At 46.1% G+C, this 21,061-nt stretch overlaps 5 protein-coding genes across 6 annotated transcripts; 1 reads left to right on the forward strand and 4 right to left on the reverse strand.

Moving 5' to 3' along the window:
- Positions 1–60: 60 nt before the first annotated feature.
- Positions 61–2,477, reverse strand: LOC108030136 (zinc finger protein 431). Its single transcript, XM_017102851.3, has 4 exons — positions 2,040–2,477; positions 1,709–1,972; positions 1,291–1,653; positions 61–1,233 (listed from the first exon to the last, which is right to left on the reverse strand). The coding sequence occupies exons 1-4, from the start codon at positions 2,334–2,336 to the stop codon at positions 391–393; spliced, it is 1,767 nt and encodes a 588-aa protein (XP_016958340.1). The 5' UTR covers positions 2,337–2,477; the 3' UTR covers positions 61–390.
- Positions 2,478–2,627: 150 nt separating this feature from the next.
- LOC108030135 (zinc finger protein 431) lies at positions 2,628–4,889 on the reverse strand. Its single transcript, XM_017102850.3, has 3 exons — positions 4,241–4,889; positions 3,827–4,183; positions 2,628–3,768 (listed from the first exon to the last, which is right to left on the reverse strand). Exons 1-3 carry the CDS (start codon positions 4,682–4,684, stop codon positions 2,815–2,817), a joined length of 1,755 nt encoding a protein of 584 aa, XP_016958339.1. The 5' UTR covers positions 4,685–4,889; the 3' UTR covers positions 2,628–2,814.
- A 116-nt stretch (positions 4,890–5,005) lies between these two features.
- Positions 5,006–8,272, forward strand: LOC108030133 (GPI ethanolamine phosphate transferase 2). Its single transcript, XM_017102847.3, has 7 exons — positions 5,006–5,263; positions 5,329–5,887; positions 5,946–6,076; positions 6,142–6,356; positions 6,415–6,629; positions 6,689–7,419; positions 7,478–8,272. Exons 1-7 carry the CDS (start codon positions 5,100–5,102, stop codon positions 8,244–8,246), a joined length of 2,784 nt encoding a protein of 927 aa, XP_016958336.1. The 5' UTR covers positions 5,006–5,099; the 3' UTR covers positions 8,247–8,272.
- On the reverse strand, positions 8,171–11,515 carry LOC108030134 (origin recognition complex subunit 1). The gene is made up of 3 exons (XM_017102848.3): positions 10,023–11,515; positions 9,081–9,959; positions 8,171–9,019 (listed from the first exon to the last, which is right to left on the reverse strand). Exons 1-3 carry the CDS (start codon positions 11,323–11,325, stop codon positions 8,430–8,432), a joined length of 2,772 nt encoding a protein of 923 aa, XP_016958337.1. The 5' UTR covers positions 11,326–11,515; the 3' UTR covers positions 8,171–8,429.
- A 460-nt stretch (positions 11,516–11,975) lies between these two features.
- Positions 11,976–19,626, reverse strand: LOC108030307 (uncharacterized). Of its 2 annotated transcripts, none has more exons than XM_044092081.2 (3): positions 19,423–19,626; positions 13,332–14,159; positions 11,976–12,982 (listed from the first exon to the last, which is right to left on the reverse strand). In XM_044092081.2, exons 2-3 carry the CDS (start codon positions 14,057–14,059, stop codon positions 12,565–12,567), a joined length of 1,146 nt encoding a protein of 381 aa, XP_043948016.1. In that variant the 5' UTR covers positions 14,060–14,159; positions 19,423–19,626; the 3' UTR covers positions 11,976–12,564. The 2 variants fall into 2 exon arrangements, with proteins under 2 accessions (XP_043948016.1, XP_016958631.1); XM_017103142.3 differs by lacking the exon at positions 19,423–19,626 and adding an exon at positions 15,398–15,648.
- Positions 19,627–21,061: the final 1,435 nt, after the last annotated feature.

Raw genomic sequence — 21,061 nt, forward strand, 5'->3', positions numbered from 1 at the left:
TGAAGAAAGTAAAATCCAAGATAATATCTATAAGAAATGTAAAAATGAAACTTATTAAAATGTTTTTCTGAATGCTTTAAAATAAAATTGTCTTTATTCTCACAAGAACAATATCTTAGTTTTATTATTGAATTGCATATATGATTTTCATGCCATCAAAACGTAATGGAAAACTTGTTGAATATTTTCAAGATATCAAAAACTATACATTAAGCTAATATACATATGAATTTGTTTAAATAAATGAATAGAAACATTTCCCGATACATAGGTCCTGATAGGCAATGTATATTTCATGTTTTATGACAAAGCCATTTTAACAAGTTAAAAATGTAGTTAAAGGTAAACGAACCACTTCTAAATGCTTTGGAACGAGTGATGTTGACTGGCTTAACTCATTCCCATCTTATGCATACGACGATGTCTGGAAAGCGAAGAATGATCGTAGAACGAGGCGTCACAGTACTCGCACTTCTTATCGCGTATATTCAAATGGCCCTTTATATGGTTGGCCAGCTCGAACTTCTTGCGGAAGGTCTTGTTGCACATTTCGCACCTGTAGGGCCGTATGTTCAGGTGAACGCCATTCACGTGGTGATCCAGGAGCAGCTTAAGCCGGAATGCCTTGCCACAGATGTCGCAGACGTGCGGCCTCTCGCCCGTGTGGATGAGTGTGTGCACCTTCAGGTCGTTGTCTACGGCAAAGCTTTTGTTGCAGTACTCGCACCTTAGCTTTCTTTCGAAATGCGAGCGCAGCTTGTGCCGGTCCATGTCCACCTGACGGTCGAAGCGCCTCGGACAGAGGGAGCAGAGGTATGGCAGGTCGCCCACCTGGTGCGCCTTAAAGATGTGCACCCGCAGGTTGTAGTCGCCGTGGAAGCGTTTCTCGCAGTAATCGCAGTAAAGCACCTGGCTCTCGGAACCCTTGGCGGGCAGGAAGCTGCACATTCGCAGATACTGAACCTCCTGCGGGCTGCACTTTTGAATCAGCTCCTTAGACTTGAGGCGGCGCATAGCATCGTACAGCCAGCGGCGCAGCTTGTTAACCGCTATGTAAACGTCCGTCTCGTTGGCCTTCACCACGGGTTGAAATTCCTTGGCCATCCGCCTGTAGGCATTGGCGCGCGCCTCCACCGAAGTAAAGTCCGACAGCGCTGAGTTGTAGAGCCCAGGATAGTTGGCGTAGGTCTCTATGAACGAGCTGGTGACCAGATTTTCCTCCTTAAAGTTAAGCTGCAATGCAAGGAATACATTTAGAAATAATACAAATGCAAGTTGGCTGGATATAACCTTAATTACAGTCAAATCGTCGTCCTCCTCGTTCTCTTTGGGGGTTACGACGGGCGACACACTGAGGTAATCGCACTTGGCGAAGTAGCGCGCCGCAAGTCCCACTAGCTTGCCCTTTTCCTGTGTCTCCTGGGCCAGCGAGTACTGGATGTGCAGCTGCTCGATGGTTTTCTTAAGTTCTTCCAAGGTGAAGAGTACATTAGCCCTGTTGTCCATGCGTAACATTATCGCCTCATAGGCATTCTGTCGCACCGTCTCGTTTTCGTAGTTTTTATCCGAGGGATCCCACAGGCAGGGATGCTCTCTATAAGCATGAATCAGGTGCAGCACACGGGGGTTGCTTCGAATAAACGACACTTTGAACTGAAAGGAAGCTGATTAGTTGGACGACGGTCACAGGAATGCTTTGCGTGTATACCTTGAAAACCTGCCCAGGCCTGGTGCGTCTGGGCGGCCGTCCAGGTTTCTTTTTGGGTGCTACGTCATCCTCAGACATGAAGAAATCGCTAACCTCGCCGTCATCTTCATCTGTGTTTGGGGGTATGTGATTCTGAGATGCGTCGTCCAATTGTGTGGTTTTGTTTGCGGTGGGAACTTCAGACGAGTTGCCATCTGCTTGGTACTCGGATAAATCAGCTGTGCGTTCCGACCAAGCGGTGGCATCTTCCATATACTGGTCTTCCTATGAAAGAAATTGTAAAACCGCCAATTACTGCGGTAACATTTGTGTGGCAAATAAAGAGCCTCACGTTGTCATTAGTTATTATCCATTGATCCTCCGCACTGATGTTTTCGACCACCTCAAAGAAGTCATCCGGACCGTAAGCAATGGCGGGTTCCGAAGCATCGACGGCTACATAGAGCTCCTGGGCATCCTGTTTGACTTCGCCGACCTTGATGTCCTCCTCCTCGCAGTAGTGGGCCGTCTTCACATGGACGATGAACAGCTCCCAATCCTTCAGCTCGCTCTCTATCGTGCAGTAGATGCACTTCAGCCGGAACGTCTCGTACTTGGAGTTGGTCAGCACACTGCCACACACCTCCATGGTAGGTTGTGGCCCCTGTTTCACGCTCAGATCAGAATTCCTTATTTCTTTTGCGAAATTCTCATTTATTTACGCCGATGAAATTGTTGAGCGTTCAGCAGTGTTGGTAAGCGACGGAAAGATATCAACTGCTTAACAATCGGCTTATCGGAAAAAGTAACGATGTCTATCGAAATATTTACTTCAAAATAATATTTAAAATTATTTTCCCTGAAATTGCTTATAAACGTTTTATTAAAGTATTTAATAAACAAATTTTCAATGGGAAATCAAGAAGGAAATAACCATTGATAAAGAAATAAGAATTTAATGAATCTACCGTTGTCTACCATATACCACGTTAAATAAAAATTCAAGTTACATTTTTAGAAAAGCTACATTTATGCAGCTTCGCCTTTTGGAAAGTATCTAAAAATGAAGCTTTCAAACTGCGTACAAATCCTATGTTACCCTTGCCAAATACTTTTTTTAACCGACGTTAGTGGTCCGATTCCCCTTCCTCTTTTGCCTTTTGTGCATTGTTGCGGACAATGTTGTGGGTGCGCTTCATGTGGCTATTGAGACCTACAAACTGCGAGAATCTGGCGTCGCAGACCTTGCAGACGAACTTCTTCACCTCCGAATGGATCTGCCGATGGCGAATCAGGGAATGACAGCTGGTGAAACCCTTGCCGCACATGCTGCAGATTTTGTCGCGAATGTTAAGATGGCCCTTGATGTGGTCTGTAAGGTGCACCTTTTTCACAAAGTCCTTGGGGCACATCGTGCACTTGAAAGCCCGCAGCTTTTTGTGAATGGCCGTGACATGAAGCGTCATTTGGGACCTCAGCCGGAATGCCTTGCCGCAGTGCTCGCAGATGTACGGCTTGTGACCCGTATGCGTGCGGATGTGCAGTCGCAGGTCCGAAATAACCGAAAACGTCATCTCGCAGTAGGTGCATTGGCGGGTCTTGCCGATGTGGACCCTTTGAACGTGAGTCGTCAATTCGGCACGTCCGGCAAAACTTCGGTCGCACAGCGAGCACTTGAACGGCAACTCGCCGATGTTGTGCTCCTTGAAGATGTGTGCCTGCAGGACGTAATCCGAGGACGTGGCCTGGTTGCAATGCTCGCAGACCAACCGCTGCTTGAACATCTTGGGAGGCATGAACCGGCACATCTCCAGGTAGAATGTCTCGGCCCCGCCTCCAGCATTAATGGGATGCTTGGTGGTCCTGTAGTACCACTGGCGTAGAGTCTGGATGGCGCGAAGGATGTCATCGCTGTTGATGTCCTCATTGGGCACTGAGATCTCCGAGGCCATGCTCTCGTAGGCCTGTTTTCGAGAGCTCATGTTGGAGAAATCCTTGTGCGTGGAGTCATACAGCTGGGGAAAATTGGCATACTTCTCTATCAGGTCAGTGGTCAGCTTGTTTTTCTCGGAGAAATCCAGCTGTCGATAACATAAGGTTCTTAATTGTTTTACAATGTGATCAATCTAAAGTTCTTGCCTTGATCTTTTCAGTTCGGTTGGCCTCCGCCTCCTCCTCCATGCTATCCTTCAGGAAGCTGCATAAAGTGTAAATCTTGAAGGGCAACGAGTGAGGTTTTTGTTTTCCAGATAGCACTCGCTTGTGAACGGTTTGGAACTGCACGTGTATCTTCTTGATGGCCATTTTCAGGGAAATCTCGTTAAAGAATATAGCCACCGTCGACTCCAAATCAGCAATTATCTGCTTCAAAGCTTCCTTGCATTTCCTGGGTTCCTTGTACTCGCTATGGGCGGTATCCCAGAGGCATGGGTGTCCTTTGTAGATCTCTATGAACTTCTGCGTTCGGGGATCCAGCCGAAAGAAGGATGGATTGAACTGATGACCAAGAAGAGATTAGTTTACAGCGGTTACGATTATTAGAAGTGGGATTACCTTATATACGGGTCCATTCTCCTTTTTGTAAGGACATTTTCTAGGTTCCTCCTCCTCGTCGGATTCCTCGTAATCAGTGGCCTCTGAAGGATTAGACTCCTCTGTCGCGTCCATCGATGAACCAACCTCCTCTCCTTCAACTGCCTCATTGACGTCCTCCTCGTCCTCCGATTCCTTTTCCTGGTCATTCATTTCATCATCTTCTTCCGTTAGGGGTTCCTCTGCTGGCTTCAACTTCACAAATTCCACATCACCTTCTTCAGCCTCAGCTCTTTCACTTTTGCTGATCTCGTCTTCAACGGGCCTCACATTGCTGTGCATATTCCGGATGTGCAGCACGAACTCCTGCCACTGGGCCACCTCCACATCCGTGGGGCAGTGGGAGCAGCGCATCAGGAACTTCTCGTAGTCCCCGCTTACACAAATAAGTCCGCAAGTTTCCATTTTAAATTAAGAGCAAGACTCGAAGGCGTTTGTTTATAACGCGACCAAGAAGAGGTCATGGGCGTAGGCAGAAATGCTTGAGTGGGCGCGGAATGATCTGATAAATGTTTTATCTTTAAATATATAAGCACACCCGAGCAGATTCAAACTAATTTTTGTTATTAATCTAAAAAAAGACATGAACATGTTACAATAAAGTACTGGAAGGGCCAAATTTTTTTGTGCAATTAATGAGCTAATTTATAAACCCCCGAATAGGGGATCCCGACGCTCGTGGAACATTCTCCAATCTCCTATCGATAGCATTCTGCACATATCGATAGACTGGTGTTTACATTTTGTTCCAGCTGACAGGCGGTAAATTTTTGGTGTTGTGGTTTTTGTGGAGCGCGGAACTTTCGATGAGAACAAGACGATGGAGCAGCACAAAAGTCGGCTGGTTTACACCATCGGCATGCTCACGCTGTTCCTCTGCGGCGCCGTGCTCTTTCTGATCGGTTTCTTTCCGGCCTCCTATTCCGTGGCCGAGCCCCACAGCACCGTGCCGGAAGGCCGGCCGACCACCTTGCACGGCGTAGAGTAAGTTCCAGAGCCGATGGTTGCGTGAGATTAGGATTGCGATAACGCTCGTTTACCCTTTTCAGAGTGACGCCACCGCCACCGGCCCACGACGCCTTCATACTGTTCCTGATCGATGCGCTGCGCGACGATTTTCCCAGTGCCACGTCTATGCCGGTGGCTCATTCCAGAGCCTGCGAAAAGCTCACGCTCCATGTGGACATACCGACGGTGACGATGCCACGCCTGAAGAGCATCACCACCGGCACACTTTCGAACTTCATCGACATTGCCTTGAATGTTGGCCACACGGAGCAGCTGCAGGACTCCTTGCTGCATCGCCTCAAGAAGCGGAATAAGGTTGTCTCCTTCGCCGGTGACCACACCTGGGTGAGGCTCTTCCCCAGCGAGTTCACGCGGCAAGCCGAGAACCACGATTCCTTCTACGTAAACGACTTCTATGAGGGCGACAGAAATGTTACCAAAACCCTTGAGTCTGAGTTGGAGCGGAGCGACTGGTCTCTGCTGATCTTACACTATCTGGGGCTGGATCACATCGGGCATGTCGAGGGCAGTGCCAGTCCTAGAGTGCCCCTTAAACTAAAGGAAATGGATGAGGCGGTGCAGAAGATTTTGGATCACAATGTGCGTTTAAACCCTAAACATCTTTATATTAACGGAAGCTAAATAATCAATGTTATAGAATTTTCCCAACTATTTGCTCATGCTGACTGGGGATCACGGCATGGCCGATGGCGGAGGACATGGCGGAAACACGCCGGTTGAAACTACGGTGCCCCTTTTTTTGTATTCCAACAACTGCAGCAAGACTACGTAAGCTTTTGGAACTGGAAAACTGGAAACGTATACCTTATCTCCATTTACATTATCCATTATAGATCCAGCACAAAGCGCTACAACCAAATTGACTTGGCGCCCACTCTTGCAGTGCTTCTGTCTGTTGAGATACCCACTCTTTCTATTGGCTGCCTGATACCAGAGATGCTGCAATCGTTGTCCTTGGAACACCAGATGTACGCATACTTTTACAATGCCCACCACTTGCTCAACAAGGCGCGAGTGAAGTTTGGCCACGACAGAGTCCATCGAAGTGGTGAGAAGGCTATTTTCTTGGGCTAAATTCTGCGATCTATATTTTATTTATCAAATAGATTACTACACCTGGTACCAGAATGCCACCCTGTTGCATAAGAAACTGCTGCATCCTTTGAGGGAGGGTGGTGGTGGTGGAGCCAGCCAGGTTTATTACCAGAATGCCAAGCTAAATTATATGCGGGTGGCTCGCGAAATTTCCGGACTGCTCTCTGAGTCCCTGGTGAAGTTTGATTACGGATTCATAGCCTTAGGATTAGCTTTGACCACAGCGGTGAGTTTATCAGCCAGCTTTAAAGTCTTTATAATATTATAGTTGGTCTGATCTTCCAGTCATCCCTCCATATCGTGCTCAGCGTCTTGTACTTGGATCTCACAGAACAGCTGCAGCTGGACAGTTTGAAGCCGGGACAACTGTTGGTCTCTGTGATTGCAGCTGTCCTTTTAAATGTGACTAGTCATGCACTGGACATCATCCTGACCAGTTCAACGCTCGCTAGCATCCTGCTGATGGTACCCATATCCATCGCTGTTTATCTTACAATCGATGTGGCGCAGGCGCTGCTCAAGATTGCATTGCCTCCGATATACACACGTCGCCTAAGGATCTCCATTCCGTTGCCACTACCTCTGCTAGTTTGCTATGCTATTCGCACCTTAACTCTGGGTTCCTCCTCGTTCATTGAGTACGAATACAAGACCTGGTATTATCTGGGTAATACCCTTATCCTGCTGACAGCATTCCGAACGCTGCGGCGGCGCATCACCAAAACCAATGTGGAACTAGACGGCCGCCATCTGTACACCATTGCATCAACGTGTCTGTGGCAGATGCGCAAAGTGTTTGTGATGCTAATGATGCTCACCCTGATGCGATACATTCACAGGCTGCAGGCGATTCGGAGCACCATAATGATATTCTCACTTCTGTTGCTGTGGGCGCGTCTACATCGTCACAGCCAGCTGCCGCAGTCGGCGGCCAGTGGAGCAGCCTTGTTTATGGTTTACTGCTTTCGCGGGCTAAACGGCCAGGTGCAGTTCTTCGAGGTGCCTCCGTACATGGCGTAGGTTTACACTGGTATATATAATATTAACCTTAACTAAATCCTTTTTAAATTCTAGTGCAAAGCTTATGGTGCCCACGCTGGTGATCTTCTGGTGCTGCCTGGCATTGGTTCTGGTGCTGGGCTATCGGGCGGCGCTGCCTCAAACGAAAAGCTTCGGGCAGGTGCCGCCCAAGAGTGTTTTGCTGCAGCTGCTCCAGACGAACCTGAGCAGCTCCCTGCTGCTAGCTGCTCTTCTGCAAAAGGTGCAGAACATCCTACTGCTGCCCGTGCTCCTCGTGGCCCTGCAGCAAACATATAAGCTGTGCGACGTATTCGGCACCAGTGCCCGGAAGTTCTCCGTGCGCTTGGTGCATGTCTACAAGATCATCATGACCATTTTCCTGGCCAGGATGTTCTTCTTCTACCAGGGCAACTCGAACAGCTTGTCCACCATTGACCTGACGCCGGGATACATTGGCCAGACTAGCTACAACCCTTCGATTGTAGCCCTCTTTGTCACGCTCAACACTTACAGTGCCGAGATTCATGCATTCCTCTACTTAGTTGTACATACGTTGCGTTCGGATCTGCGCAGTGTGGGCATCATGCAGCTGCAGCCGCCTTATTCCATAGCCGCAGATTCGCTGATAGCTCCGCTGTACGCCGCTCTGATCATGCTACCGGCGGCCTTCTACCTCTGCTTGATGGTCGGCTTTCGCTACCATCTCTTCATCTATTCCGTCTTCTCCCCCAAAGTTCTTTACGACTGTTACACTGTGCTGGTGTTCTATTTGGTATTTTTAGTAACAAGTTTGTACTTTAAATTGTTTAAACATGACGCTTAAATAAGAAATAATTTAAAAACGCTTAATCTATTACAATGTTGAGGATATTTAACTAATAGTTGATTCTTTAAAAATGTAGAGGGGTAAAAGTATAAATTGATCGTTCAAGCCATCCTGGTTTTGGAGAATCTACTGTGAATGGTCCAGACCTTCTCCTCACTCCTTTAATTTTATAATACTCTTTCAGTGGGCCACCTCTCCAACTCGGAGGGCGTAGTGAATGTCATCAGCGCTAACGTTGAGCAGGATTTTCTGAAAGAGGTCATTGCGGGAGTGCTCGCTTATGATGAGTCGCTCGGCGCCCAGTTTGGCGCACAAGCGGAGAGCACGACCTGGAGGTGGTAGGGTAACGCCCATGAAGGCGGCGATCGTCTCAACCTGCTGATAGACGCCCATGAAGGTGGTCTCCTCGACGCCGGTGCGCGTAACCTCCGATGCCACCGCCTGCAGAAAAATCTGCTCCATCCGCGAGCAGTTCTTGATGGCCTGCACCTTGGCGCTGGCTATCATCTCGGCCAATGCCTGCTGCACGTGCAGCATGGTCACGCACTTGACCTGAGCGGTGTCCGCGACTTCTGTGGCCCTTCGACAAATGTCCAGAGCTCGGCGAGCATCACCGGATACGGCGGCCACCTTGCGCGCCACGAGCTGTACGGCTTCGCCCTTAAAAGCCTCCGATCCTCCCAAACGGGCTGTGACGATCTCCTGCAGCTGTTTGTGGCTGTACGGTTGGAACGTGAGTCGGGTGAGTCCGAGGCGAGAGGTGACTTTGCCTAATAAGGGATAAAGATGTTAGACAAAGGACTTTCTTCTAGTTTGGGAAGTAACACTCACCCATAAGCAGCCGCTCAGGCAAATCCATGGTGTTGGCAATGGTGACAACCACCAGTTTGGCGGCCGACTTGGTGGGCCAGTCGAGCAGGTTGTAGACGACATCCTGGCGCCGGTTGCACAGGATATCCAGTTCGTCTACCAGTAATACAGTGGTAACCCTGCGAGGTGCCGGAGTTGTGAATCGCTTCTCCAGCAAGGAGTGTGCCTGTTCCCAGGACACAGTCTTGCCCGTGAGCTGTTTGTAGATCTGCACGTAGGCCTGTCGCGGCTCTGTTAGCCGCATGCCGTTGATCTCTAGAAATTCGAAGGCGGGCAGCTCATTCTGATTGGTCAGCCGCTGCAGTGTGCGAATGACTCCGGTCACAGTAGCTGTTTTGCCAGTTCCCGGAACGCCCGAGACATACATGCAGCCGCCGCACTGGTCCTGTATCTTGCCCTCCAGGAAGGCGTAAATGTTCTCAAACTCGCGTTCGCGGCAGGGCAGGCTTTTCGGCACCACAGACACGTGGAGCTGTTCGCGAGCCAGCTGCAGTTCCGATTTGCTGGAGTCTTTTGCCGGACGATCCGTGCGCTGTTGCATGCTGGGACTTAGCTCACCGGCACGAATCTTTTTCATCTTCTGGGAGGGCGTCATCGGGGCTGCAGTGGTGGTTGTAGTCCCTTTGCTTGGAGTCGTCGCTGGTTTGGTGGTGGTGCTTGATCGACGCGTTCGCGTAGGCGTCTTTTGAACCGTCTTCTTTGGCGAGTAGTCCTCGTCCTCGTCCTGAACAACTCTCTTGGGCCGCCCTCTTTTCGGAGTGGATATAATGTCATCGTCCTTAAACACGCGCTGCTCCACAATGTTGGACAGGTGAATACTGCGCCTGGGCGTGCCTTCAGCTAAATAATAAATAAACGTCTTAGATTAATATCCCTGATTAGAGTATAAGATCTTCCACTTACCCAGGCGACTGGTGGCTGACTTCAGGATACTTTTACGCCTTGTTGATTGCGTGGGTTCAATGGCCACGGCTGGTTCCTGTGGCTCCTTGGATTTCTTGGTGGGCGTATGGTAGATGTCGCCATTGGTCACACCCAAACGCTTGCGCCCCGGGCTACTGGTTGGTTCGACGGGCTCTTCTATCGCCAGGGGATCCGCATCCAGAGAGGCGAGACGCACCGAACGCCTTCTCTCGGAAAGGCGCAGCTTGATCTTCATGTCATTGGACGGCGTCTTGGGATCGGGTGTCTGCTGGACAATCGAGTAATTCAGGCAGTCTGAGCCGGCTGTGGAATCTGGTCCACGATCCAGGCTGAGATTGAGGTTGCGGCGTGCGGCCGAGGCCCGGGACTTGGGTGTCTCCACCTTGGCATTCTTCTCGGTGAGTGGCGATGCTGGAAGATAGTTGGCATTGATCTCCGGGGCGTCCTTTTTCTTCTCGGACAGCCGCACCACGCTGCGTCCGCCCACGATCTTGATGGGCGACACCTTATTCTCACAGTTGAAGTAGTTGACATCGACGAACTCCACGGAACTAGCGGCCGCCATGGAGGCACGTCGTCGTCGCTTCTCCACAGTTTCTCCACTTTCGGGGGTTGCACCATTCTGGCGGGCAGAACCTGATCGCTTGGATTCCTTGTGAGCGTTTAAAGATTTGCGAGATGCGCGAGGTCTATCCTCCGGCTGCTCCAGTCGTATTTCCAAGGGGATCAAGCGGTAGCTCCGCTTTACCTTGACGAACCGGTACCGGCTGACAAACATGGGGCAGGCCGTGGACTTCAGTTTGGCGGTGTGGCGGCTGAGTATATCCTGCGCTGAGGTTTTGGAGTCGCTCTCCAGGACGATGCACTTGCGGTAGATGGCGCCGAGAGCTACGTCGTTGTCGTAGGGGCGATGCTCCTCGATCACCTCCAGGCTGAAGTCAATGGCCACTTCGTCGTCGTCGAACTTATTGTGCGGAATGGCCTTTGGCCAGGAGTACCACTGGACGATGGCGCGGCAGGTCTCGCGATCGGTCACCTCGCGCAGCTCGTACATGTGCAGGATGCGGGCCACGTCGCAACCGCCTACTGTGTCCGGCTCGGCTGCGTCTGCATTGGACACCAGGATGAAGTCGCCCACGCTCAGGGTCAGCGGTCCGTAGATGCACTTCTGGTAGAAGAAGACGTTCTTGTGCTCGAGACCCTTCACCGGCTGGTGTATTTCCTGGCCTCCGATCCACTTCACCTGCTGAGCCACACTGCGGGCGTTCTCTTTGTTAGCCATCGCGCTGCGACTTGCTATCAGTTGTTTAACAATTCGCCGACGTCAGCAATTATTAAAGTGGGTTTTTGTGGCACTGCGACTCGCTTCTCCTTCTTCTTCGATCAGCTTGCCGCGCTGTTTACCGTTTTTGGCGCAATTCCACCGCGGGCGTTTACCAACACCGGAACTGGCCGGAAGGGCTGCCAACTTGTGTTCTACGCGATAGCAAGGTTGCCACATGGGTTGTTTTTAAATATTTAAAAAAGCCGTTAAAAAATAAAATAGAACTAAGAAATGTAGGATTTCAATTTAAATAAATAAAAAATAAAATTTTTTATTTCTCCACCTGGAAGTTTTTAAAATAGTATTCAAACATTTTAAAATCATGATTATAATAAATAAAGATTACTTATGTTAGCTTTAAAATGATTAAAAATTGAATCCTTCTTGGTTTATACCAACATAACTAAGTAATAGTAATAAACTGTATATGATTTATACCAACATAAGTAAGTAATAGTAATAAACTATATCTTGTATAACTTTCCATATTAGATCTTCCTTCAACCGAATTGCTCTCAACTCCTCAGGGGAAGAAAACTCCAAACTCATACTGCCTAAACTAAATCTGTCAGTCGCATAATTCACAAGCCTAGAGCAGCCCCCTTGCATTGATAGTTTATGGTTTTTATTTGTGAATAAGAGTAGAGTATAATGCTGGGTACGTAATGAGTACAAACATCAAGCAATTGAATCAAACATTTTGCATCGCATGCATAACAATTTTTTATATAGTATGTATAACATTTATTTTGTAATCCGCTTCTGCTTGCGTTCTTTTACTTAATCGAAAATCATTAAAGAAGCATGTCCGAATCTCGATTCCGGCTAATTTTGTGATGTAATTGATGGTGGGTGACTTTGCAAAGTATAATCATGGCTTGTGTGTGGGTTCGCTTACAAATAAAATAAATCACAATCTATATGTACATAATACTAAAGATGCTTAAAACGCTAAATCAATGAAACGAGGAGTTCTTCGTCCGCAGTCCTAAAGAAATTAAGGTTACAAAACAATGGCCGGCTACAAAATAAGCACATTTGTGAATCCGCTTCGAGAGTGTTGCAGGTGTTGCACTGTTTTGTCGGGTGTGGGTGGTGTGTTTTCTGAATACAGCTAACAGATATCCATATTGAATTCGTATGAGTTAATGCTTTGATGGAGAGCCTCCTCCTCAACCTGATCTCCCTTGAAACCGCCTACTCTATGTCGTGGAAGCGGAGGATGGCGCGTCCGGGTATCTCGGAGTTGCACAGCTTGGCGATGACCTCGGCCGCCTGCTCGCAGGGGAACACGGAGTGCGGCGGCGGCTCGATCTTCTTGTTGGCCACCAGCTCCACCACCTCCGCCAGCTGCTCGGCGGTGCCGTTCGAGATGGCGATGATCTCCTGCTGGTACTGCTCCGACAGCCGCGAGAACTTGGGCAGCAGCTTCTCGGCCACCTCGTCGCTGATGAGGACCACGCCGCCCTTGGACAGGCAGTGCATCGAGCGGTGCAGGCTCCTGGAGGTTGTGCCGAAGTCGATCACCACGTCCACGGCTCCGCCGCACACGTCCTTGGTGCGCTCGATCAGTTGCGGCTCGTACAGACACTCGTTCCACTGCACCACGCTGACGCTGAAGAGATTGAATGGAGAATATATGGTTAGTACTCTGAGGTGTAAGTTTGGCACAGAAGACGAAAGTGAAAAACCATGATCTATCGTATTTGATTGGAAAAATGTTGGTTAAAAGCCTAAAAAACTTATATCGGTTCCGAATTACTGATTATTATTTAAAATAGATATATTTTTCACATTTAGTTGATCAAATTGACACTTTTATGGCTTATGATTTAATTAAGCAATCCCAATTAGCTGCAACAATGCTTTCTAAATATTGATTTTATGAACCGATAGACCAATAGGTGGGGCCCGTTACCTACTTAAAAATGATTCTACCTTTCCCCAACCGTTCTGATGCTTACTTTTTGATCTCCGTGGCCAGGCGGAAGCCCTCGTCCCTGAGGCTGGCCACTGTGATGTCCACATCATCTGCTCCAGTGGTGGCAAAGTGATAGGAGGCGATGCGCACGGCCCAGAGGGCCAGTCCTCCGGTTCCGACGATCAGGATCTTGGGCTTCCGCTTCGGCTCTGTGGCAGCCCGCTGGCTGAGGATCTGTGTGACCACCGCCTGGGCCTTGAAGACGGCGTTCCAGGCGAGCAGGGCGCCCGTCGGCAGCATGGCGGCCACCTCCATGGGCAGGCTGTCGGGGATCGGGACCACGTGCTTCAGGTCCGGCACCACCAGCAGCTCGGCGTAGCCGGCTGGGGTCTCGTCGAACGGATAGACGATGACGCGCTGGCCAATGCGCAGGCCACGGTTGTTGGCCTCCGTGATCTCCGAGCCGAGGGACTCGATCACGCCGGCCACTTCGAAGCCGGGGAAGAAGGATCCCTCCCGGATGCCCTGGTGGGCGGGCGAGGAGATCGAGTTGACCGACGGACAGTAGTCGCTGAGCTCCGAGGACACCGACGACATGCTGGTTATGGAGTTGGCGCGATCGCGTCGCCGGTAGCAGGCTCCGGCGCACACGATCCGGATGCGGGCGCCCATCGCCGGCGTGTCCTCGATGGGCACGAAGAAATTGAAGACGCAGTTCTTGGCGCCCGGGCCGGGCGACTCAATTGACACTTGGCGGCACAGCTTGTTCATGTTGTGTGGGTTGTGCGGATTGTGGTGATCGGGATCCGTCGGCGGCAGAGCGGAAGTCAGGGACAGTGAGTTCAACGACAACGAGGTATCTGTTGTTCCGCTGGAATCGCACAAAGAAATGGGTAATACACATTAGCGGTGTTCTATTTTTCGGACTAAAAATACGTATGTATATGATGTGGTCAGCAAACTTTGCTTTCCTTCTCTTATTCCAAGAATATACCACGATGTATCTATATGTAACAGGTTCTCATATATATACAATTTGCTCCCAAGTATTTAGTATTTCTCAAATTAAAAAGTAATAATCTGCTAATAACATAGAAATTTAAATTATTTGACCTATTTCCAAAATGTAAACCCATTCTGCCAGTCTCCACGCATTAATTGATCCATACATCAAGTAATTACATTCCGAGGTCGAATTAGGTACTTCTCAATCGCTTCAATGCCAGCACATGATATGCGAGTTCTGATTCGTATTCTCCGGCTGCTTTTCCTATATACAAACACTCCTAACGATAATCTTGATTTTCAATGCCAGCCACAATTCTGAATTTTCCATATAAATATGGGTGTAGCTAGCCAGTTTTTGTGTGTTGTTATTACAGAATACGCTCATATCTAAAAGGTCAAGTGGTTGGGTTTTGTGAGGACAGAGTTCTGCCGGATTTATTGACAATTTGACACAGCAATCACCATCTGATACGGATCCCTTCCCCTCAATGAGCTGACAAAAGCCTCAATTAAGTGATAACTCCTATCGCTAGGATATCGCATTAGATTTGGTTAATATACGAAGAGCTGGCAATTTATGGCTCATAAAGCTGACGGATATATGCGTGGGCTCGTTCGTTATTAGTCTGGTCTAGTGTCTGGCTTTTCAATTGGTTCATATGGCAGATCGATAAGGAATTAGTGACGAAATCCTGGGAGTACTTTCACTTCATTATTTTAACTAAACTGATCGAAAATGTTCAGCTCTACAGCAAGTGTTTGACTTTCGACTACGGAGTAGAGAAAAGAAATAAAACGAATGAACCAGCCCCATATGAGTCTTACGAAAGTTTACATTAAGAAATTTGTGTTTTTTCTACCAAAAAAACGGAAAAATGTTCTAAAATAAAGTCGTATTTTTCCCCCAGCTTTATGGAATTTTTTTGTATGCTGACACTCTTACTCATTTAAAATGAAATATATCACTGTACCATTAAAAAAAAATGTTTAATTATGACACAAATTTGTTAAAAAGATTTTCTTTCAGATAGATGTTTTTATAATTGGAAAGCCCTATTAGGAATATGGAAAAACTGAAATCAGCGTCGTTTAATAGTTTACCTCATTGAACCGAGCAAGTTGTGTGGCTGACTGCATATATCGACCGGCATTTTGTGTCTTTCGTTACTCTTTTCTTGGTTTTCTTTACTTTTCTTATTTGTTTGGTTTTTCTGTGTTGCACTGGGGGTAAACTGGTTAACACTTTTACTTGTGAATTGGCTAGATTTTTCTCTTCGCTGCACTCGCTTGGGATACGATTTTCTCACGTCTTGACCAGCGCACTTCCAAAGAACATCTGAGGCGTTTTCAGTCGATGCGCCAGCTAAAAAGCAAAAAAGCCGGTGACGAAATGGAACGAGTGGAACTCTCACACAGGCGCACGCACTCAGCACGCACAGGGGCGTGCCGAAGGGGGGTTGCCAGGGGTTCGAACAGGGACCATAACAATAAAAAAGCAAAAAAAATATTCCCCTTAAAAGTAACAAGCTTATCAGGTAAGAGTATTGAAACTATCCACTATTATTTAATTAATTAACTTTCTTCAATAAAATTTTTTTTTTAATAGTTTAGCTATCTGTAATGAATATAGAGTGCTTTTTCTAAGACAGGACCTTACATTATTGGTTATAAAATCCCTTATTGCAAGGCATACAACTTCTTTCGATACAGATTCCGATATTTTAAAAACTCGAAATCTCTTTTCAATTTTAACCCCCTCTCAACAAAGAAATGCCACACCACTGCCTGCGCACATACACAGCACGCAGGGAATGCGTGAAACATTTGAAATGAGTTTATTCATTCGAGAGGATTGCATGGCCGTTTTCGCAGGTATAGAAATGCATTTCAATATTTTGTGAATTCAGAACGCTTCATATTTATTTATAGCCAGCTATTCTACTTACACTACTGGAGAAGTACGATAAACTGGGTTTATTTTATACATTTTAAAGTCAATGTCGACCAACTTTTATCGAGAAAGTTTGTACATCTGAAAACACAAAAATGAGTTTCAAAATTTGAAATAGGCCATTGCCCCATTGTATATGGTCATTGAAGACCATTTCGCAATTGATGGATACCGTTTTCGACCAGTGTATGATTGTTGTTTATCTTTTGTTTACACATTTGATTCGAGTTAACACGGAGGACGCAGTAGTTGAGAGAAAAACAAACACGCCAAAAGCAGGGGCAATCATAACAATTTAATAAGGAACAACAAATGCATTGGGCCAACGCGTGCGACAGATTTACGGCCAAAACAAAGTTCAGGAGCTGGTCGAAAACCCTCTCCAAGAACGAAAAGCACCTAGATTCTGTTGTCAGGCGGCCGTCAAATTTGTTTATAGAACTTTCGATGACAAATCTGTTTTCTAGCGATGCTGTGGGGGAGACCGGGAGTGGGATGCCCCATTTGTCACGTCAGTTTTGGATTCTCGGCGGGTGGCAACTGATCAGCAAATAGTTGCCCATTGATAATTGAGTATATGTTTACGAGCCAGTGGAAATTATAGAATTATTCACAATTAAAATGTGTTGTGTCCTCGATTTGAATGCAAAATAAATAAACAACTCGGTATCGCATAGTGCACATTGAAGCTTGTAGATACAACGCACAGTAGAACTTTGCTAGGCGAACGTTCTTGAAAACTATTTTTTTAACTATCTACATAAGGTATTAGTTTTCTGGAAAAAGAGTCAGAGTATCTAATTACTGTTTTTTTGTAGTTATATTCTAATATTGATCGAAATTTGAAAAATAGTTGGTACCAGAAATTAGTTATTTTTATAGATAAATGACCACAAAAAAACTTAAAGCATGACAATTTTCCCACTTTATTAAAACACTTAAGGACCACTATCTCTAAAATATTAATTTGAAGTAATAGATTTAGTAGCTACGACTTCTTTAAAACTGCTGAGTTCTAGCAGGCCGCTCAACAATCCGTAAGTTTGCTGTATCTGAGTATCTCTATCTGTTTGCCATTGCTTGTTGTTTGTGTTTGTGGAGCGAGGAACGGTGGATGTTTGCATGGAAATGACACGGTGAGAGGGGGGGGGGGAAGGGTGAGGAGGGGGAGAGAGCTCAAACAAACCCAAAGTCATGTACACGTGCTCGCTGCATGATAATCACGCACTGGCCGAGTGGCAGTGCACGAAAGAGACACAGATACAGAGAGAGAGCCAGCTGACGCCGCTTTGTTTTTGTTTCATCTCTCTCTATCTGTCGCCCTCTCTCGCTCCCTCTTCGCCGGAGGAAGAACTGCACGGAACAAAGATAGAAATGGGCATCACTGTTTTGTGCGTGCGCCCTTGTTGTTGTTCCTTGTTGGATACACAACAACAATGCGTAAAAAAGCCGCTATAAATACGACTTACATTTACGCAGTTACATTTTACACACTCGCATCCTGACACCCAAAATGTATCTCATTTTTCGGGTTCAAACAACAGCCTCCAAAAGAGCACTAAGAAAAATTAATTATTCCTCTCGAAATAAACTATAAAATTAATAGAGTTTCTGAATGCAAGGAGAAAATCATCAAAGTGTTTATTGCTAAATATATATTTAATATTCTATATATTGAGATTCGTATTTTAAAGACTTTTCAAAGTAAGATTTTTAAAATATTTTTTACTGCAATATATGCCAGTAAGTACTTTCTATTCAAGGGCGTAAACAATTTTGCCTTGGCTGTTATCAGTAGAACATAAAAAAAGGAACAATTAAACAGCTGAATAAGAGTTATATAAAAGCCTTCCATAACTATCTTATAAATACATATACACACATGTAAGGTCCAAAGTCATTGGAACATCTGGTCCGCGGCAAAAGCGAAAGTGCCATTAATGTTCGATAAGCGAAATTCGCATAAGGAATAATTAAAAACAATATGTGTTCAATTAAAAGCTGGGACCCCGCACTTGACCAGTTAAAATCAGTCCCCGAAGATATGTCCCCCACCTCCTCGTCGCGATCAAGAGATCAGCAATCGAGCAAAATATTTACTGAATTATTTATTTATTTGTTATTGGCGTGGCGCTGCGCTTGACTGGAAAACATTTGTTGGTCAATTCCAGTCAATTGTTTTTAATGACGGAATCAATCGAGTCTAATGATGGATTGGCTATGCAAATTTTGTGGGCTGTCGCGCCAAGAAATGTGGACCACTGCCGTTTTTGCAGCCCGGAATGGAAAATGTTGCCAATTATGCAGCAATGAGCCATACAATTTTATTGTAATGGCTGTCGGCCAAGGGAAGTGAACTCCGAGTGAAAAATTATGGCTATTTTTAGACCCTTTGTGTGAATGCGATTAACAATAATTCCCTCGATCCCAATCGAGATCCGAATTTCCAAGTGCGTTCTCCCCATTTTCTCCCTGCTTTCAGCCACACATGATTGGCACAAATTTACAATGCCTGATTGTGTTTTAATAAGTGTGTTTATAACATTTGGAGTGTGCTGCGGTAAATATAACTATAAATTAATGAATGCCCCACCCAGATTTAAGAAGAATATACCTTCCCCTTGGTATCAGTTCGATAATGTCAGGCAATCAATCATATTTTGCCTACCCAAACCCCTTAGAGCAAATCGGAAGTTTAATGAATACAGAAAAAGCTAGTTATCGGAGGAAGATGCAGTCCATATTGGTAGATTACCCCAAGTGCTTGTGGCCAAGTCAAATCTCCAGGTGCTGATAACTCAGTGCTCTACGATACGGGAGCCCACACTTTGATACTTGTGAAGACACAAACAAGCTCAATGATTTACAGGGCCACTCAACCAAGTTCTAAATTGGCCCCTATAAGAGTTGTTTACCCTCGGGGCTGTACAGCACGCATGGATTGGGGTCCCAGGGCATGATTGAAAATTGAGAAACCTTTTCGAAGAACTCAACATGTCGTGCATATGCCCCTTTTAAAACCGGGGTCTGAAAGTACGCGCTGGGAGGGCGAAGGAATGCCGGAAAGAACAGGATGTCTACCCCAAGAAAGGAAGTTGTTTCGATTAGAATGGCAACCTGCACGTACACCACTCCAGGACGACAATTGCGTAATATGGATTTGCTGGCAACTTACCCTTGTAAAAAAGTTAAAAGCGAGGTGTATCAAAACCCTTGCGCCGTCACTTATCAATCTACGTTTAACTAGTTGTTAACTTTATATAGTTGTTGCTCAAAACGCCTGGACAGCGCCCGTGGCTTCTGTAAAACTTGTCGACTGTTTTTATTCGAGGAGCACCGCAGCCGCACGGCGTACAGCAGGATACGTTTGACTTTGAAGTCTCCTTTGTCGAGTGTGAAATAAAGGCAGGGTTTAAGTGTAAATACAGGATCCGCGTCTGCGCAGTCTTGTTGCAGCGGAACCGGTTCGTTTTGGCGAGCATTAAAAACAGTTAGCTATAAATGTATTTTCTAATATAACTTTAAGCAATGGGTTTTTGTATGTACCTTTCGGTTTTTTTTTATTGATATAACCACGCGTTTTTCTACATTTTCAAATAGGCGCCTAAGAATAAGGCATTTTATAACACTGCTCCTAACGCACCCAAAAGTATGCAAAGCACTAGGCATTTTTTTTGCTGAAATAGTATGTCTCCACTTGACTTAAGACCGCTTTCTCAAGTCCCTGGGAGCTATCTGCCCGAAAAAATTTAGAGACCAGATAAAGAAGTCGTAGAAGCAAATTGGTTTTCTTGACTCCTTTCATTTATCTGAACGAGAAACAATGACAGAGTGCTGTTAATCACAAAATAATGGCTTGCTCTGATTATTGCATTAGCTGTTTAGAATTTATTATATATAATATTGAACATTTCCATCTTAATAAGCTTACTAAAATAAGCAGTCACTTTATCGAGTCGAAAAAGACCTACCAGGAAGTCTGAGTCCCTGTCAAGGTTACCTGAGGCTCGAAAATTTTGACTTTCGTTTAGCAGGCAAGAAACCGGCCCTTAGAGCTCTGCATCATAATGCACTAGGCTTTTCTATGATTATATTTCAATTGTAAGGTATTTCTCTGCCCTTATATTTATCTTGGTGGCTTTTACTGGGGCTACTTATTTTTTGATTTCAATTTTTATGGCTGGTATAAAGTTTTTTACTTTTCAAATATGCAGAAAATTTTTCTTCAGCAGGAGCAGTGTGTATCAGACATTTTTAAGTACATTTGTCGATTGTAGGAGACTAGGACCTTCGATTCTTTAAATATGATGCTGCAACATCTCTTAAGCATATATATGTTATCTCCGCAGCTGTAAAAAGGCATTGCTCACATAAAAATGTATAAGATTTTTCTCCAAATCGCACATACACATAAATAAATCATCCCATTTAGTTGTCAACCACTTGTGACCATTGAACCAAGCACTGAAATTGAACGCAGTGGAAACGGCTCGTAAGGTGAACTGACCAGTAAGACTCTGTGCCACTGTTGACACTACATTTAAATGCAATTACATTTACCATACGATTACTAACAGGGCAATAAATAAAAAACCATACGGCTAGACTCTGATTTCAAACTTTAAAATTCCAACGTTCAGGTCGATTTCAATTTTGCAACCACTGAATTTGAATCTTCTCCGATATCGCGGATAGGCGCAGTGGAAACGGCTCGTAGGGTGACCATGCCGTGGCGCCGCAACGTCAACTACGTTTTACTGCCCCTTACGGTTGCTTACGCTCGCTACGTTCCAACGCAAAAGCAAAAACGCAGG

This window comes from Drosophila biarmipes, chromosome 2R, assembly GCF_025231255.1.
Source record: "Drosophila biarmipes strain raj3 chromosome 2R, RU_DBia_V1.1, whole genome shotgun sequence".
NCBI classification, from domain to species: Eukaryota; Metazoa; Arthropoda; class Insecta; order Diptera; family Drosophilidae; genus Drosophila; species Drosophila biarmipes.

Bases quoted from the DNA above. Each gene is read 5' to 3' on its own strand.
- LOC108030136 (XM_017102851.3), bottom strand. From the start codon at position 2,336: ATGGAGGTGTGTGGCAGTGTGCTGACCAACTCCAAGTACGAGACGTTC. The intron at 1,654-1,708 runs GTATACACGCAA...GCTTCCTTTCAG, and splicing joins GGCCTGGGCAGGTTTTCAAG to TTCAAAGTGTCGTTTATTCG. The intron at 1,234-1,290 runs GTTATATCCAGC...CTTGCATTGCAG, and splicing joins ACGATTTGACTGTAATTAAG to CTTAACTTTAAGGAGGAAAA.
- LOC108030135 (XM_017102850.3), bottom strand. From the start codon at position 4,684: ATGGAAACTTGCGGACTTATTTGTGTAAGCGGGGACTACGAGAAGTTC. The intron at 4,184-4,240 runs GTAATCCCACTT...CTTGGTCATCAG, and splicing joins AGAATGGACCCGTATATAAG to TTCAATCCATCCTTCTTTCG. The intron at 3,769-3,826 runs GCAAGAACTTTA...TGTTATCGACAG, and splicing joins ACCGAACTGAAAAGATCAAG to CTGGATTTCTCCGAGAAAAA.
- LOC108030133 (XM_017102847.3), top strand. From the start codon at position 5,100: ATGGAGCAGCACAAAAGTCGGCTGGTTTACACCATCGGCATGCTCACG. The intron at 6,357-6,414 runs GTGAGAAGGCTA...TTTATCAAATAG, and splicing joins CGACAGAGTCCATCGAAGTG to ATTACTACACCTGGTACCAG. The intron at 6,630-6,688 runs GTGAGTTTATCA...CTGATCTTCCAG, and splicing joins GATTAGCTTTGACCACAGCG to TCATCCCTCCATATCGTGCT.
- LOC108030134 (XM_017102848.3), bottom strand. From the start codon at position 11,325: ATGGCTAACAAAGAGAACGCCCGCAGTGTGGCTCAGCAGGTGAAGTGG. The intron at 9,960-10,022 runs GTAAGTGGAAGA...TTTATTATTTAG, and splicing joins GTCAGCCACCAGTCGCCTGG to CTGAAGGCACGCCCAGGCGC. The intron at 9,020-9,080 runs GTGAGTGTTACT...ATCCCTTATTAG, and splicing joins GCCTGAGCGGCTGCTTATGG to GCAAAGTCACCTCTCGCCTC.
- LOC108030307 (XM_017103142.3), bottom strand. From the start codon at position 15,447: ATGCCGGTCGATATATGCAGTCAGCCACACAACTTGCTCGGTTCAATG. The intron at 14,160-15,397 runs GTAAACTATTAA...GTGCGATTCCAG, and splicing joins AACTTGCTCGGTTCAATGAG to CGGAACAACAGATACCTCGT. The intron at 12,983-13,331 runs GTAAGCATCAGA...CAATCTCTTCAG, and splicing joins CTGGCCACGGAGATCAAAAA to CGTCAGCGTGGTGCAGTGGA.